Source organism: Talpa occidentalis, unplaced genomic scaffold, assembly GCF_014898055.3.
Source record: "Talpa occidentalis isolate TD23 unplaced genomic scaffold, MPIMG_talOcc4v2.1, whole genome shotgun sequence".
NCBI classification, from domain to species: domain Eukaryota; kingdom Metazoa; phylum Chordata; class Mammalia; order Eulipotyphla; family Talpidae; genus Talpa; species Talpa occidentalis.
The window spans coordinates 102113597-102129276 of NW_026555331.1; the positions used below are offsets into that span (position 1 = coordinate 102113597).

The 15680-nt window shown below is 38.0% G+C and overlaps 1 protein-coding gene across 6 annotated transcripts in view; it reads right to left on the reverse strand.

The window, feature by feature from the left end:
* OSBPL3 (oxysterol binding protein like 3) overlaps nt 1–15680 on the reverse strand; it is a 183740-nt gene that overhangs the window by 41138 nt on the left and 126922 nt on the right. For 4 of the 6 annotated variants that reach the window (XM_054692428.1, XM_037509385.2, XM_037509375.2 and 1 more), the window contains 4 exons: nt 12240–12370; nt 8765–8872; nt 2548–2682; nt 1545–1638 (listed from right to left, as the gene is read on the reverse strand). In XM_054692428.1, the coding sequence (XP_054548403.1) occupies nt 1545–1638; nt 2548–2682; nt 8765–8872; nt 12240–12370 (468 nt within the window). The remainder of the gene's footprint in view (nt 1–1544; nt 1639–2547; nt 2683–8764; nt 8873–12239; nt 12371–15680) is intronic. The other 2 variants (XM_037509403.2, XM_037509394.2) reach the window with 1 other exon arrangement.

The window sequence follows — 15680 nt, forward strand, 5'->3', positions numbered from 1 at the left end:
TTATTTTTACATCTATTCAGCAGAGTAGTAATGTTTAGAAATCTAATCTTCCATAAAGACAGTTAAAGGCAAGACACATGTTTTTGCTTTCAAATACTGCCAAAGAAGAAAACTGTGGGTTGGGCCCACAGTTTGTTCAAGCTAAAGCAATGTTGGTCAACATTCTAATATAAATGGCTATGGAATAAGAGAGAAGCAGTTTTAATCTCATATGCTTTTTCTGGTTGGTGTTACATTCTGGGACAAGTTATCTGCTTCCATCTTAACCTTTGACCCCTTTACTCCTGAGTGCCCTGGACTTCCTCCCTAAGAAGGAGGATTTGCATGTTTGTGAGTCTTCCTCACCTACAGTGGGAGTTTTTATAGTGTGCACTGTTTGCCAAGGAAATAAGTGGTATTTCTTCAATTTTCTTCCAATTTACCTCGTTTTTCTAGAAAAGCAGGTAGCACATAGACTTACTCCTGCATCATTGGTCTTCTCTTTTGAACTATTAGTTCTCAGACTTTACCACCAAAAAATTCATGTCTCCAGAATCATTTCAAATGAGATATGGGACACAACGAGCTGCTGACTTCCAGCAGGGGTGATGCTACAAGGATGTTCTTGCAGAGGACAGTAAAATTACCTGCCCTGTGGTAAGTAAAATTGCGTGGTCCCCAAAGTCGGCTGGCAGCATTCAGATAACAACCCATCATATTTTACATATGCTTACTGAGCTGAGAAGCACAGAAATATCTAAAAGGACTGTCATGGTGCTTGGCCTCTGTGTAGACAGGAAAACAGGTGGTGCTCTGGGATCTGATGCATGGTACAGACAAACCAGAGAACCCAAGGCTCTAAATTCCAGGGCTGGGGGCACTTCATGCTCCAGAACCCATGCAGAGAAAATGGGTAGAATCTTCTAAAGAGCACCTACCCAGACAGACTTCGGGCTGCCCAACTAAATCAGAGCTATCTGGGGATAGCCAGAAACTCCAGGCACCCCATGGTTCACACGAACACTTCCTGGGTATCATTTTTACTCCTGGGATCAACCATGAATAAAGGGACATCTTAGGCTACTTTAAGCCCCGCCCCTCCCTTGATAGAAGCTAGCAGTGTACTGATTTCCAATGTGTTCTCTTGAAGAACCTGAAGTTAAATTACCACTTAAAGCAAATCTTTTATTAGAGATAAGCCCTAAAGAATTTCTAAATGAAAGCCACTAATTACTTAAAGGCAAAAAGCTATATTCTAATACTTTTGCAGAATATTTGCCCATTTAAGGAATATTTGTTTCATTAATTGTTGACTTTTATATGATAATTGGTATACCTTCATTTTATAAAAATAGAAATTTGTACCAGCAGAAAAATCTATTGCAATGAAGACAGTTTTCACACGTGCGTTCTCTCTCCTCTCCTAGATTACAAATCATTGAGGCTAGGAACCATGACTTAATTTTCTTATAAGTCTTATTACAGTCTCTGTATTCTCTGTATAGATGCATATTTGTAATCTGTGATGATCTAAACTTTCAGAGATCCAGTAACTTAAATCTTACCCAAAGTCTGTCTCTCATTATCTAAATCATTACTAAGGTTGTCTAAGGAAAGGTTATCACTTATGTCGCTGACATATGAATCGTCTTCTGAAATCTATAGGAAAGAAGAAAAAAGAGTTACAAGAATAAATAAGTCAGATTTTCCCAAAATCTTTACTCCAAACGATCAAACATTTCGAATCTCACATTACAAAATATGGACATAATTTTGGATGCTGTTTTTATAGCAGTGCACACACCATTCTGCCTAGGTGTTCACAGCAAACACCTGTTAGTGAAGTTCTCATACTTTCTTGACTTGTTCTCACAAGGAAAACAAAGCAAACTCAAGATTGTAGTTCTCACAAAAATCCGTAATAACACAGACTGCCTTTTCAGAATTTGTGAGTGCTTTCATAGAATATGCTAAAATTTGTCTTTTAGCTAATTGTGAAAAAAGAACCTTCTATAGAAATTACTAGACAAACAGGATTATCAGTAAGAGTACTTCTGTATCAAAAGGGTCAAATCATGAACACACACACAGCAATGCCAAGTATGATACTTGCCTATTAAGGAAAGCATGATTTTTATGCATCTATTTAAAATATTACTACAATATGTTATAAATTAATTTTTGTAATACCAGTCATATTTCAATAGTTATATGTTGTAAATTTACACAGGCCAAATGCAATGACTAAACAAATACACAAGATGCTAATTCCTAGCCCTGTAGTAGAAATATTTCATTAACGTCAAAATTATTAACCTGTAATTGAAAAAGGTAGAACAAATCAAGTTAGCAGGAAAAAAGGAAACAGCACTTTCTACTTTTGCAGCCCTTTCCCCAATGAAATCATGCATCCTTTCTTCTTTTTGGGGGTATGAGTCATAGGAAGATCCTCACAATGTAGTGGTAGAAAGGAGTCATTGAGTTTCGTCTTTCTAAATATAGGTATTTACAAAATGGGTAAAACAACAAAAGATATTTTGGGGCATCTAACTGAAAACGTGTTCAGACCTCATTTTCTGAAGAGCTTGGAGATAACAGAACTTCCTGTGCATCAAAGAACTCCGACAGGGAATCAGTAATGGACAGTCTACTTTCATTGGAAAGCTGATGGACCAGAGCTCGATTGTCATCTCCGGAGTTTTCCTATTTGAAACACAAAAGCAAAAAATGCACATAATTAGAAACAATCTCAAAAGAAGCAAAATAAACAACTGATTTCATTGCACGGATGCACAAGGTCACAAGCCCATGCAAACAAGTAGCTTAAAGCAGCAGTCAGCTCCAAAGTTGATGAGAAGCAAGGCTCACACAAAACACAATGAAAAATGTAGGTATCCCCCATGCAGGCACCTCACTTACAGGCACTACCACTGCTTAATAAGCACATCAACAAATCTCAAAGGAAAAAAACGCTGTTCGGGTCAGTCTTGGTTCCATTAAGAGGGGAAAATCCAACACTCTGAATTCTATCCTCATCCTCTGCTGCAGGATGATTCTTTCATCCTAAAATGTCCTTTGCGTTTTACTAAATGCGTAACCTTGCTGGTTCAAAGAAACATAGCTTTCTTTTGCACTTATGCTTCACAAAGTCCAGTAGATTGCTTTTGATGCATCTTTGAAAAATGCATAAACAGTGTACTTTGGTTCAGAAGTGCCCCTGGTGGCAGATTATTCATTACTCATGGATGAATGAGATAAACCAGCTCTTTGCCCATCTCTCTTCTCTCACACTGTCTCTGTTGAGGGAAGGAAATCCCCCAATCCCTTTTATAAGCCTCTATACAAATAACATAATAGAATATCATGATTTTCTCATTTGGAATGGCCACTATTTCCCACTTCAACAGGTCTCGAGTTTTCCTCTGGGAAGGACCTAAATACCTGGGAATGTGCTTTCTATTCAATTTGCAAGTGAAAATTCAAGTCAACTCAACAAATTAAGCAACTGCTTCATGTTGGTGTTGGAGGGATATAACGATGAACAAGTAAGGTTTCTGGCCTGAATAAGTGGTGCGGGGAATGCACCCAACACACGAGACCGAGAGCATGTAAGTGACAGAATGCTCTAGAAGCAGAGAGCAAGGAGAGATTGATTCTGTTAGGGGGGTCTGGCTTAGGAGGTCTTCACAGAAGAGGTGACATCTGAACTTGGAGAATGATGACGGAATAAGAATAGCTCCCATTTCTCAGGGGGCTGATAAGAGAGCTACTCCTAGATGTCATTTTCCCAGGCTGTGGAAAGTTCTTTACAGTAAATGAGTCCCAGAATAATTTGGGGAAACCAAAGTGAAAGCAGATTATGTCTCTTCTAGAAGTTTTACAAGTATAACACACAACTCCTCAGTCTCATAAACAAATTATACCATAGTGGGGGTGCTATACAGGAAGGCCACAGTGGGTTTCCATAGTTAGTAAAGGGCAAGCAGTCCCTTTATGAAATGTTTCCTTCAGGAACATATTTAAATGTGTATCCCTTCCTCTTGGGTTCTTCCCAAGTAAGACAGGGGACCACAGCATTCAGTGAAAGATCCTGCCCATTTTGATATCCAAGTAGCCTTCAGAAAAGCAGCCTTCCTCTCCACTTTAGAATCTATAAAAAAATTATCTTAGCTGTCTCCTTCAAGGGAAGAGTATCTCTCCTCCAAAGTGGAGATGGCGTCGTAAATAACCAAGCTCCTTTAGTACTCACTGGAACAATGGAATGGTCCTGTGTCTTAGGAGCACCAGCCACTGTCATCTAAGACTCTAATGATTTATTTACTTGTTCTAATCATTAATTTATTACCAGTCACTCCTGCTCGCTATCTTCTCGTACTACACTGATGGATTAGAAGGACTTCTTGGCTGATCGGCACTGAAAATAATACCTGTCCCCCTGCTTTTTCTGGGGTTCCACTCCCTCAGTTACTTCCAGTTAGTACCTGCTGGAACTCAGCAGGGCTTCAGGGACCCAAGCAGAGTGTGTGCACGATATAGGATGCATGTACTGGACACACTAACCTGGCCAGTTCAAATCGATGATTCCCCTCAAATTAGGAAGGCATGAGAGGTTGGTAGTTTACTTTTTGCATTACAAAAAAGATAAATAAACATAGAAAAGGGAGAGTAAGGAATACTCAAAACCCTATTACACTATCACAACCACTCTAAGCATTTTGACACATTTCTCTCCAATCCTTTTTATGCATATAGCTCTGCTTTGTTTGAAATAACTGTATAAATGACTATATATAACATATAAAAGTTCATGACTTCCCCCAAACAACATTGCACCATTACCATTTTTTTCAAAATTAACATTTGTTCTGATGATAAAAGGAATGTGTTCAAAATAGAAAATATAAAAACATGTAAATAAAAAATATCACTTAGTCTCATTACTCAGATATGACCTTTATTAACTCATTAGTATACACTTTTCATATGAAAATATTTGTGTGTGTGTGTGTGTATATATATATATATATATATTTGATAAATTTGAAAAGCTGGGATCACACTGTACTTAGTTTATATCTAGTCTGGTACATTCACTTAACATTATCTTGTGAACATTTCCCCAGACTGTTAAAAGTTCTTTGAGACAAATAATTTTAGTTGGCAGATAGTATTTTTGTGTCACAGAGTAACCATCACATCTATTATTGCAAATTAAGAGTGTTTTCAAATTCATGATGTTGGTAAACAAGTTTGTAAACATTTTTCTTGCTTTATATCATTATTTCTTAGAATCAGTTCTTAGAAGTAGAATTATTAAAAATATTTAAGGAAAAATATCTCTTAATTACAAGGAAAAGAATCTGTTTTCTTGTATCCTTAATGGCACTGTATACTATAATTTAGAAATTTTTGCACTAATCTAATTGTTTCAATTTGCATTTTTAAGGTAGGAGTTAGGTTGAAGAATTTTTCCTTTTAAGAAAACTAGGTGTAGAGAAATTAATATTAGGAAGCAAGATAAAAGGACATGGGTTCTCCCTCTGCATTTCTTTGTGAATTTTTAATTATTACAAATAAAAGTTAAAAAATCTGATTTGGGGTTTTTTAATGATTTTTTTGTATTTATTTGTTGAAATAAGTTTCTTGATATTACTTATGATTTATGTATATATTAAAGACATTATCATTATCCTCATCTGCCACCTGCATTGAAAATATTTTTCCTAGTCTAATATCTGCCTTCTTATTTTACACACACACCATTTTTTTCCTAAAAAAAAATGAATAGTCACATCCAGTAAAAATTTCTTTTGTAATTTTTTCTCTTGCGTCCAAATTTAGGACGTCCTCCTGACTCAGTTGTTCAGTAACTATTTAAATCAACATGTTTCAATTTGAATTTTTAAATTGAATTCACTAACAATCCATGTTAATGTGCAATAACCGCTTTCCAAATTGCTTTTGAGGTGCTACCCTAATTTATTGATTAATCCATTTTTCCCTATTCAGTTTTGGGCCTCTATTATTATTTATCTACTTCTTTTATATATAAAATTGCACTTATGCCTGATACAGTTATTCTGTACCATTTTCACACAACCATCACTGTATTTTCATTACTGGAGTTATACCATGGGTTTTATTTTCTGGCCAGACATATCTCCCCTCACTCTATAGCAGTATGATTTTGTTGAGAAAATAATTGCTTTGGATTCATTAGATGTGGACGTAAATCTCAGCTCTACCTCTTACTAGCTGTGTGGCCTGAGGGAAGTTATTTAACCCCCTGGGCTTTGGTTTCCTTGTCTATAAAATGAAACTGCTATCACCTATCTTAATAGTAGTGTTTAGGATTTGTGAGACAATGCATTCAAATGCATATGGAATATTGCAAACAGGTAGGCAATTAAAAGAATCTTTAAGTTTCCTTCTCCTTCAGACTTTTCTTTAGAAGATTTCACCCATTTGGTCTTTTCAATGGACTTTAGATTCAGTAGGATGTTATCCCCAAAGTCATTAGCCTTTCATTTGGAACCTAAAATAATGTCAAATAATCAAAGAATTAATAACCTGATAATATTAAATGCTCACATTCAGGCATATAAAAGGAGGATAGGATGTGGGAGTGATTTCTCATAGGAGAGACGGGACTTTGGAATCTAAGTCATTTGGGTGCAGTTCCAATCTGTGTGGCAGAACATGAACCACATGAGAAGTCCCAAGACAGAACCCCGGGGCTGGCCCCACTGTGGGCATGCCCCTGCTGATAGTGAGGTGCCTGTGCGCTACCTAAAATACACTGGAGTAGAGTTTTCAGGCTCTGGGTCAGCCATTTCCACTTATTCTCTTATTTCCTGAATGCAACAATAGCTTTCCCCAATCTGGCAAAGTTAGCTCGAGTCACTCAGGGACATGACATGTGGGTTAAAGACAAAGAAAACGCTGAATGGGGAAATAGATAAATAAGACAATGGCTCCATCAATTCAAGACTCCAAAGACTGTTTTGGAAGGTGTGAGCTTGAGGGATGTCATCACTCCTGCTCAAGGACAATTTATAGCGCCTAAGCAGCCAGGTATACAGTTTGTGAGATCAATTTAAAAACATGGTTTTTGAAAGACTTGTGATTTTGGTTTCTTTTTCAAAACTCAAACAGTATCAAATAATCACACTAAGCATAAATTCATAAATGCATAAATGAAGGGTCAACCATTCATTTCTCTATTTACCAACGAAATTGTTAAATAGATGTAGTTAGGAGAAAATACTATTTGAAAGGCAAGGATTGTCTAGAAATAGACACGATACCCCATACAATGCCGGGGCGTTTGGCAGCAAACAACCCTCAGGCCTGTCACAGTGACTGGGCCCTGCTTTAACAAATGTGCAAATTCAACACAGAGCCGGAAGCCTGCCAGAGAGCACATTTCTGGGCCCCAGGCAAAAATGAAGGCATCACAAAGTTTAGGTGTTTAATCCTTAGGTGACCAGTTTAAAGTCTGGGATAAACTGACTGACAAACTCTCCTTGGGATGGTGAACGTGTAGAGGAATATTATCATCAACCTCTGACATATTTCTCAGATGTAATAAGAAATCCAGGAGCCTCTACAGAGCGGGGATAATGCCCCATCCAAAGAGAGGGTTCCTGCAGCATTGGCATGGACTGCACTTCAAATGGAGGTAATGCCAGGCCTCAAGGTGTGCGTGCTGACTGGAGACCGAGGCAGACAAGATAGCTTCCCGGGAGTGAAGCTACTGTGTGAGGGTTTTGTTTCTTTGAGAACAGGAAAAGGAGGAAGATGGATTAAGATTACACATTAGAAACCCCTTTTAAAAATTTACACCCCCACACACATATCTTGTATATCACCGTCGTTATTTTTTATCTTACATGAACTCAACACAATATAGTCATTAATGAAGGTTTCTGCATGTCTGAGGCAAGGAATTAAATATAAGAGATAGCTAAAAACCATTTTTAACCATTATGCTTTTCATCTATTTTTTTAAGTAGTCACTTGCATGCTGCTAAAATTTCTCACAGAATATTTTGGATAAACCTCCTAAGTCTTGCTAAAAAACCATTTTAACTCACCTAGATACTTCAATTGTAATAAATTTTCTATGTCCATAAAACATCGGTGTTGCAAACCAACGTTACCTCAATGAAAACAATACAATTAAAAAAATAAAATAATGATTTAAAAAAAGAATTAGGGCCAAAAAAATTTGCATCCTGGGGTGGGGAGCAGAGGGAGGAGGTGGCACAATGGACTGTGGTGTCTTGATGGTGGGTGTGGAATGGTAACATACATTTCCACCTCTATATCACATACAGAGGTGTAAACCAATGTTACCTCAATAAAAATAATATAATTTAAAACAAACCAAAGAAAAAATCATAGGAAAAGAGAAAGGAGCAGCTCTGGTTGGGGGTGGTGGGGAATGGGGTAGTGGTTTGATAAAGTTACGGGAGAAAATGTGTTTCTCTCCACAGTTCCTATTTCATAAAACCTAATGAAAAGGGGGATACTTAGGAGAGTAATAGGGGCAAAGAACTACAAAGGGAAGAGTTTTGGGGGAGTATAAAGGGGAAAGCAGTTTAAAATGCAATTAGCAGCACATGCTCAAGAAAGCCTGGGGAACCAGGATGCCTGTGCCTGCAGCAGCCCTGGGAGGCAGGTGGAGAGGTGAGCACCACTCATGAGGGGGAGGTGGGAGACAGAGGGCATCACGCAGGGGTGGCGGTCGCAGAGACATTACCAGACAAGAAGCCTTACCCACCTCTGCCAGACTGTCACCCGAATTGGCAGCAGCGGGGGGGTCGAGGAGCAGAGACTCAGCATGGATTCTGCGTAAGCGTTCTTTAAGATCTGTGTTTTGTGCTAAGGCCTGGAACATGTTAAAAATAGTGGGGCTACGTTAATAAAAGGATGTTTCAGAAAAGCACAGCAGAGGGCCCAAGGTGACAGAGTCCAGATGGGGCACTTCCTGGACCTTTTCCTTGAATGCTATCCAGGAGGCCAGCTCTGAGATGTCTGGGAGATAAAAAATATTAAACCTAGAAACAGTGACCTTTCTCTAATCTCATTTCCAGAGATGGAAGGAGGGGTTGGTAGGGCTTTCCTTTTGGTGGAGGAGGAAATCACAAGCACCTTCAGTTCTTATAATGACTGTGTTTCAGGGCATCTTCCTGCCCAGCTGTCTTAGTCTCTTCGGCCAGCCAGCCCCCTAAGTTCCCCCCAGCTTCTCTCATATTTAAAAAAGAGGCTGCTCCTGCCCCTCATGACTGGACATATTTTATTGTCATTTAATTACCACTCCAGTTGCACTGGATCTTGGGAAGTGTGCTGGGAAGTAGGATTTTGTGAAAAATGTTTTATTATTTTCCAATATGGTATTGATTTTTTTTTCATTCTTTATTCATTTATTCTTCTCCATTCAATGAGATATCATTAAAAACAATCTCACTTACCTGGAAAAGGGCTAAGGACCATGGCCCTGGGAATGGGTGAGATGGGAGCATGTGTGAACCCATCCCTGACCTCCTTCATGTCTCCGTAGGGAAGTCTGATTCCCTATGCCAGTTGCCCCACCAGGAGGGAACTAGCTCGAGGCTAAAGGAAGTTCCTTCCTTTAGGCTGACATCCAGTGAGCTTCCTGACCTGTCTTTGGAAAGTGACAAGTTCATCTGATTGTGCTCCCCCCACCTCCCCGCCACTCACCCACAATCAGCTCCCCAGATGCTTGCACACACATCTGTCTGTCTGTCTTCCCGACTCCCTTCCAAGAAGCTCAGAACCTTTCCCATCCACCAGGCCCACAGGGTCTACCTATGAGAGCACAGAAGGGTACTCGCACTGTATGACCACTGCCTCAAAACAAAACAAGGATTTTGGCTTTATTCTTCACTACTTGTGGATGGATTCAATTATCTGGAAATTATTGCGGATCATATATGAAACAGAGAAGTAGTGTTTTTTCATACAGCTGCATTTAACAGTCTCTATGGGTACTTTATTCTAGCCAATATGTCGCTGGCCTTTCATCTAAGTGGGTGGGATCTTAGTATGGTCTAAAATATGTGTCACTTTGGTAGCTTCTCTTTTAAGCCACAACAGAAGAAAGAAAAATACCAAGATTGCACACAGACCACAAAAATATCCAATCTCATTGCTCAGAGATGACTCTAACATTTCATTGAAGAAAAAAAAAAAAACAAGTCTTGAATCTAATCAAGAATGCAAGCCATAAAGGAACATCCAGTTTCATCTTAAGTTTCCAAAATCCTGAACAATATTAGCTCTTGAAGGGGAACAACTTCAGGTGCCACAACAAAATAGGTCTCAATGGTCTCCAGCAAAGAGATTGGTAAGTAGAGACCACACCCATGGGAGGCAGCTAGAGGAAAGAAAAACCATAGTTACAGGGACTTGGGCAGCCTATCAGAGGCTCCTTCTAAATGCACTAAAAGTCAACCTGTTGGGAACAATAAGCAAGCTTTACATCACTAAAAAATAAACTTAAAAAAAAAAAAACACCTTGGGTCTCTCAAGCCATAGTAGCAGCACCCATCCAGGCGACAGCTATTCATGAGGGTCCCAAAGGGAGAGCTAATATCTCTAAAAGAGCAAGAAGCTAAGAGCTCTGCCCAGAGCTCCTCCAGGCAGATGACATTAAAACCTTTATACATGGAAAAAGTAGACATTATTTTCTTCTTTCAAAGACAGCATCCTGGAATGCTCAACTGAGAGAATGTTCTTCAAGAAATTTACAACAATGATACGTGCTACCGGTAATGTATTTACCATAAATATTACACAAAGAACATTACTTTGCTTCTCTCAGTCAATGACAATGAATGGAAAATATGAATGTATTTTCTTGATTTCTCAATGCCTGCCTTGGCTTCTGAAAACATGTTCCTAAAATTCTTCTCCTTTCCTGACCCTGAACAGAAAGTTCAGTATTGATTCAGATGATAATTTAAAAAGGGAACACATTCCCTCTCTCTTTTGTACAGTAGGAATTTCAAAGTAAAGCAGTACACTTATACACAGTAGGAACAAATAAGCATATTCAGTGTTCATTACCCACAAGCTCCACATCCACAGATTCAAACAACCATGCACGGAAAATGCATACCATGTACCTTGACCTACAATATTTGCTTGAGTCTATCTGAAACATGCACAGATTTTTTCCTTGTAATTATTCCCTGAACAATACCATATAATAATATTTACATAGCATTTACATTATATGAGGCATGATTAATCTAAAGATGATTTAATGTACACAGGAGGATATGCAAAGTTACATGCAAATATTTTGTCATTTTATAGAAGACACTAGAGCATCCATGGATTTCGGAATCCCTGTTGATGGTAGTGGCGGCGGGTGGGGGGTTTAAACTAGTTAGTCCCCTTCAGATTCCAAAGGGTGACAGTAAGTTACTTCAAAAATTCTCTGGCTTTCCAATAGGTAACATGGTGAAAAACTGACAATGGCAGTTCAAAGTAGAGTTCTATGACAATGCACTTCAACAAAGCACAAGTCTTCTGAGGAATAAATTGGAATTAATGAAAAAGAGGATCGAAAGCAACTGACAGGATGGCTTACTGGGTAACATCTGACACTAAGAAGTGATTTTTCTGTTGTTATGAAGGCACAATGATTACCTGACATTCTGTATGATATCTCTTTGTGTTCATGGAGGAGGAAGAAAGCTAAATGGTTTTTGTACTATCAAATCAAATCAAATAACATTCTTGTTGTTGAGAGTGGTAAATAGGACTGGTATTGTACAGAGAAGAGAAGAGTATGATTTAGAAATTTTACTCTACTACCTGTCATTTGAAAAGTCAATCTAAGCTTGAAGAGTCTCAGGAACAGAAATCTCCAAACTGTCATATTTTGTAAGCATTAACAAATAAATGCAAGACACACAAACACACAACAAAAGCTTTACAGAAATGGAAAAATCAAGATGAGTAGTAGAAAACCAAACTTAAAGTAACACTTAATAAAGTCCTAGCTACTAAGATTTGGAGCAGGCTTGGTATTGGAGTTGACATTAAGTAGATGTGATGAAAGGTTACAATATAATTTGGATAATGTGTTTGGTTTTCTCATGCATTTTCAATACAACCAAAAGAATCATGAATTTTCAACACAACCAGGAAGGTGGAAAATATAAAAAATGTATGAACCTGGACACATTGTCGGGTATTTCAGTGACACAGACATGTTAACTTACAGATGACAGGGCGTGCTTCAGACCGATGACCTGGACAGAAGGGGAGGAGGAGACATCCTGTTCCATCAGCTGCTTCAGTTTTTCTCTCTCGGTTGATATGGTATTAAAAGCTGACCTTAAAGTTAAGTAAACTATAAAGATATAATCATTACAAAAAAAGGAATAAAGAAAGAGTCATAATTAAAAAGATACAGAGAGATTTTCTGATACAAGAACTTAGAAAATTAACAGTCTTGAATATTTTGAGTATAGCAAATATAGACTCCAAAATAGCTTTCAAAGCACATTTAAGTGAACAACACCAAGAGTTAACGTTAATGGAAACTATGGATTCTGGGTGACAATGTGTTGATGGAGGGTCACTGATAACAGATATCCCACTCTAGTGGGATGCTGATAGTGGGGGGTGCTGAGTGTGTGTATTTGGGTGGGGAGGGAGGTAAATGGTAACTGTATTTTTTCTATTCAATTTTGCTATGAAGCTAAAACTGTTGTAAAATATAGTCTATTAAAAATTTTAAAAATCACATTCATCTGACAATGCTAAGGTCCTTATCAAGCACTATAAAATCCCATGATTTTATGTCTTATTAAAAAGATACATTGACACTTGAAAAAACTGCACTTCTGGATTCTCAAGGATCAACATTTAGACTTTTTAAATCAGGCTCTTAAATATAATGTTCATTGATACAAAAATTTAACAATGGTACTCAATTTCTATGTAAGGAATTTTGGAATATCTATCTCAAATAAAACGCCATATATTCTTTGACTCACCAATTATACTTCTAGAAAATTACTCTACAGAACAACTTAAGCATATGTACTATGAAACATGTGTATGAAAATATTCAGAGAATCCTTTAATGGCAAAAGATAAGAACTATATAAATATCTGTGAGCACATTGGAAGAATTCTAAGGCCCATCAAGAGGAGGGATAAGCAACACACACACACACTCATCTATGCTAGTCATGGAGCATCTCTAGAAAAAGCAGCAATAAATTGGCCTTTGGAGAAGGTAACTGTATGGCTGAGAAATGGGAATATGATGGAGACTTAATGCTTTTTTTTCACTGAATGCTCCTTTAGGATCTTTTGAGTTTTGTGTTATGTGCAACTATTACCTTTCAAAAATTACTTAATTGAAACTTTTATATTGAAACATTGTCAGCATTTCAAAGGGATTTTGAGCACATAAATCAAGGTCTATTTGGCAGTTATTGTCTATTGAGATTATTCATCTATAAAGAAGGAAGAAAAGAAAGGCTGGCACAGAAAAAAATGGAACAAATAGCACTAAATATCACTATTTGGCTTTGTTCATATCCCCAAAGTCTGGCACTGTTTGAAATCAAAGCACACTGGTTGACAGGAGACATGGTAATGATGCAGCAGAGACTGGACAGCACTTCAACCAGGTGACAAAATGAATCACCTGTGAGAGACAGGGTTGTGTGTGCCTCTGGGTGGAACACCCTGAAAAGCACACACCTTTGTTTCCCCAGGAAACATCAGACAAACCCAAATGAGGAACATTCTCTCTTCATAAACTGGCTTATATCCTTCAAAAGTATCAATTTCATCAGAGAAAATCTGAAGAACAGTTCCCAGTGAAAGAAAACTAAGGCGGCATGACAATTAAATGCATGAATTAGATCCCATATTGCATTAAAGGACATTTGGATATGGAAGGTAGATTAGACAAAAGTGCTGCTTCAAAACTAAATTTCCTAAATTTCTTCACTAAACTATGGCGAAGCAATAGAACATCCCTATTGTTAGGACATATGCGCTACAGTGTAGAAAAAGACGTGGTGTTTGAGTCCTCTCTTAATTGGGTCAGAAAAATAAATACACATGCATGTGTGTAGAGAGAAAGAAAAATAAATGCCACAAAAAAGGATAAAATTTGGTAAAGATATATAGGGCTTCTTTGTATTATTCTTGCAACTCATCTGTAAGTTTGAAATTATTTCAAAATAAGGCGTTACCCATGCCTCTGCCTAAAGCAGAATTTCCTGCCTGTGACCTTGGCATTCAATCCCATTGTTCCCTGTAGTAAGCAGTCAGGTACAATGAGTGCTTCACACCCTCAGGCACCAAAACATATGACCTGAAGTTTTAAAAACCACTAACACAAATGGCAAAAAAAATTATCTGGTTTTGATCACATAATGTACAAGGTAACTCCTAGGGATGAGGAAACTGTCATCTAGATTATTGGCTGGATTTGCTAATCCTAAGGGGCCTGTTTGGCCACCATTTTTGTTACCTATGGTTCTGCATTCCTATACAAGGTCAAAACTACCCAGTCAATCAGTTATAGGAGCCCACCCCTGCAAGGTGCCTTTCAAATCAATCAAGAGCAGAAAGCTTGTTCATCCTGGGAAGGGTCTGCATCGTGAAGTATGGCCGGAAACACCTGAGGGGCCACTGACTGATGTATGACTTGGGACCCCAGAAGCTCATCAGTGGAACACCTTGTTGATAAGATTGAAACCATGTGGAGGGGGAATCTAGGGCTTGATTTCAATTACAATAACGATTCATCAAGCAGATGAGAAGTGCCTGGGGGCAGACTCACAACCCCTGTATAGATGACAGAGCACATTTTCTAATTTCATCCCTCCCTTTTCTCTTTGTCCTCCTGCCCCTTACAACTGATGCTAGATAATTCTATGAATAAATAAGGCCAGGATCTTGCTCATCAAGCAGCATCCAGCATTATACAGCTTGCGCCACAACTCCCTTTTGTCAGTGCAGTGTTGTCAATGCAACAATTGACCATGGATATCACATCTGGATATTATCTTTCCAATCTCTTTTATTATATTTTGTTTTAGAAGCACAGGAAGAAGGAAGAGACTGAGGTATACTTTTCAAATTCCATGGGATTATAATTTAGAGGTATGTTTATTCAAGAGCAGCCGATTTATTATCACAGAAACTAAATCCGAATTACTGACTTCCCTCATTTCCAGCTATGAGGATAACTGAAACTCTCTAGATGTTGTCACTTTACCTGTCTGAGGTTTTGTGTTTAGAGACAGACTTAGAGTATCTTCACAGACATGGTACAAAAAAAAAAATTGTTTATATACTCACACATAAATTATGGTGCATCTGTCAATAGAAGACAGGGGTTATGGGCCAACAGGTATTAAAATTTCTAATAATGTTTATGGGACATGCTTAATGCTTCACTTTAAACATTCAGCTGAGCAATATAATTAGTCACAGAGTTACCAATAATTTGGGCTCCAACAGAGCCTGGATTCTTCTCAGCTCCATCATTCATTCACTACATGACCTCCGACAAGTATATGATGTGCCTCAACTCCAGTGTCCTCATTTGTAAAAAGGGATAATAATAAAAGTTGCTTTATAAGATCATTATGGAGATTAAATAAGATAATGCAGATAAAGCACTTCAT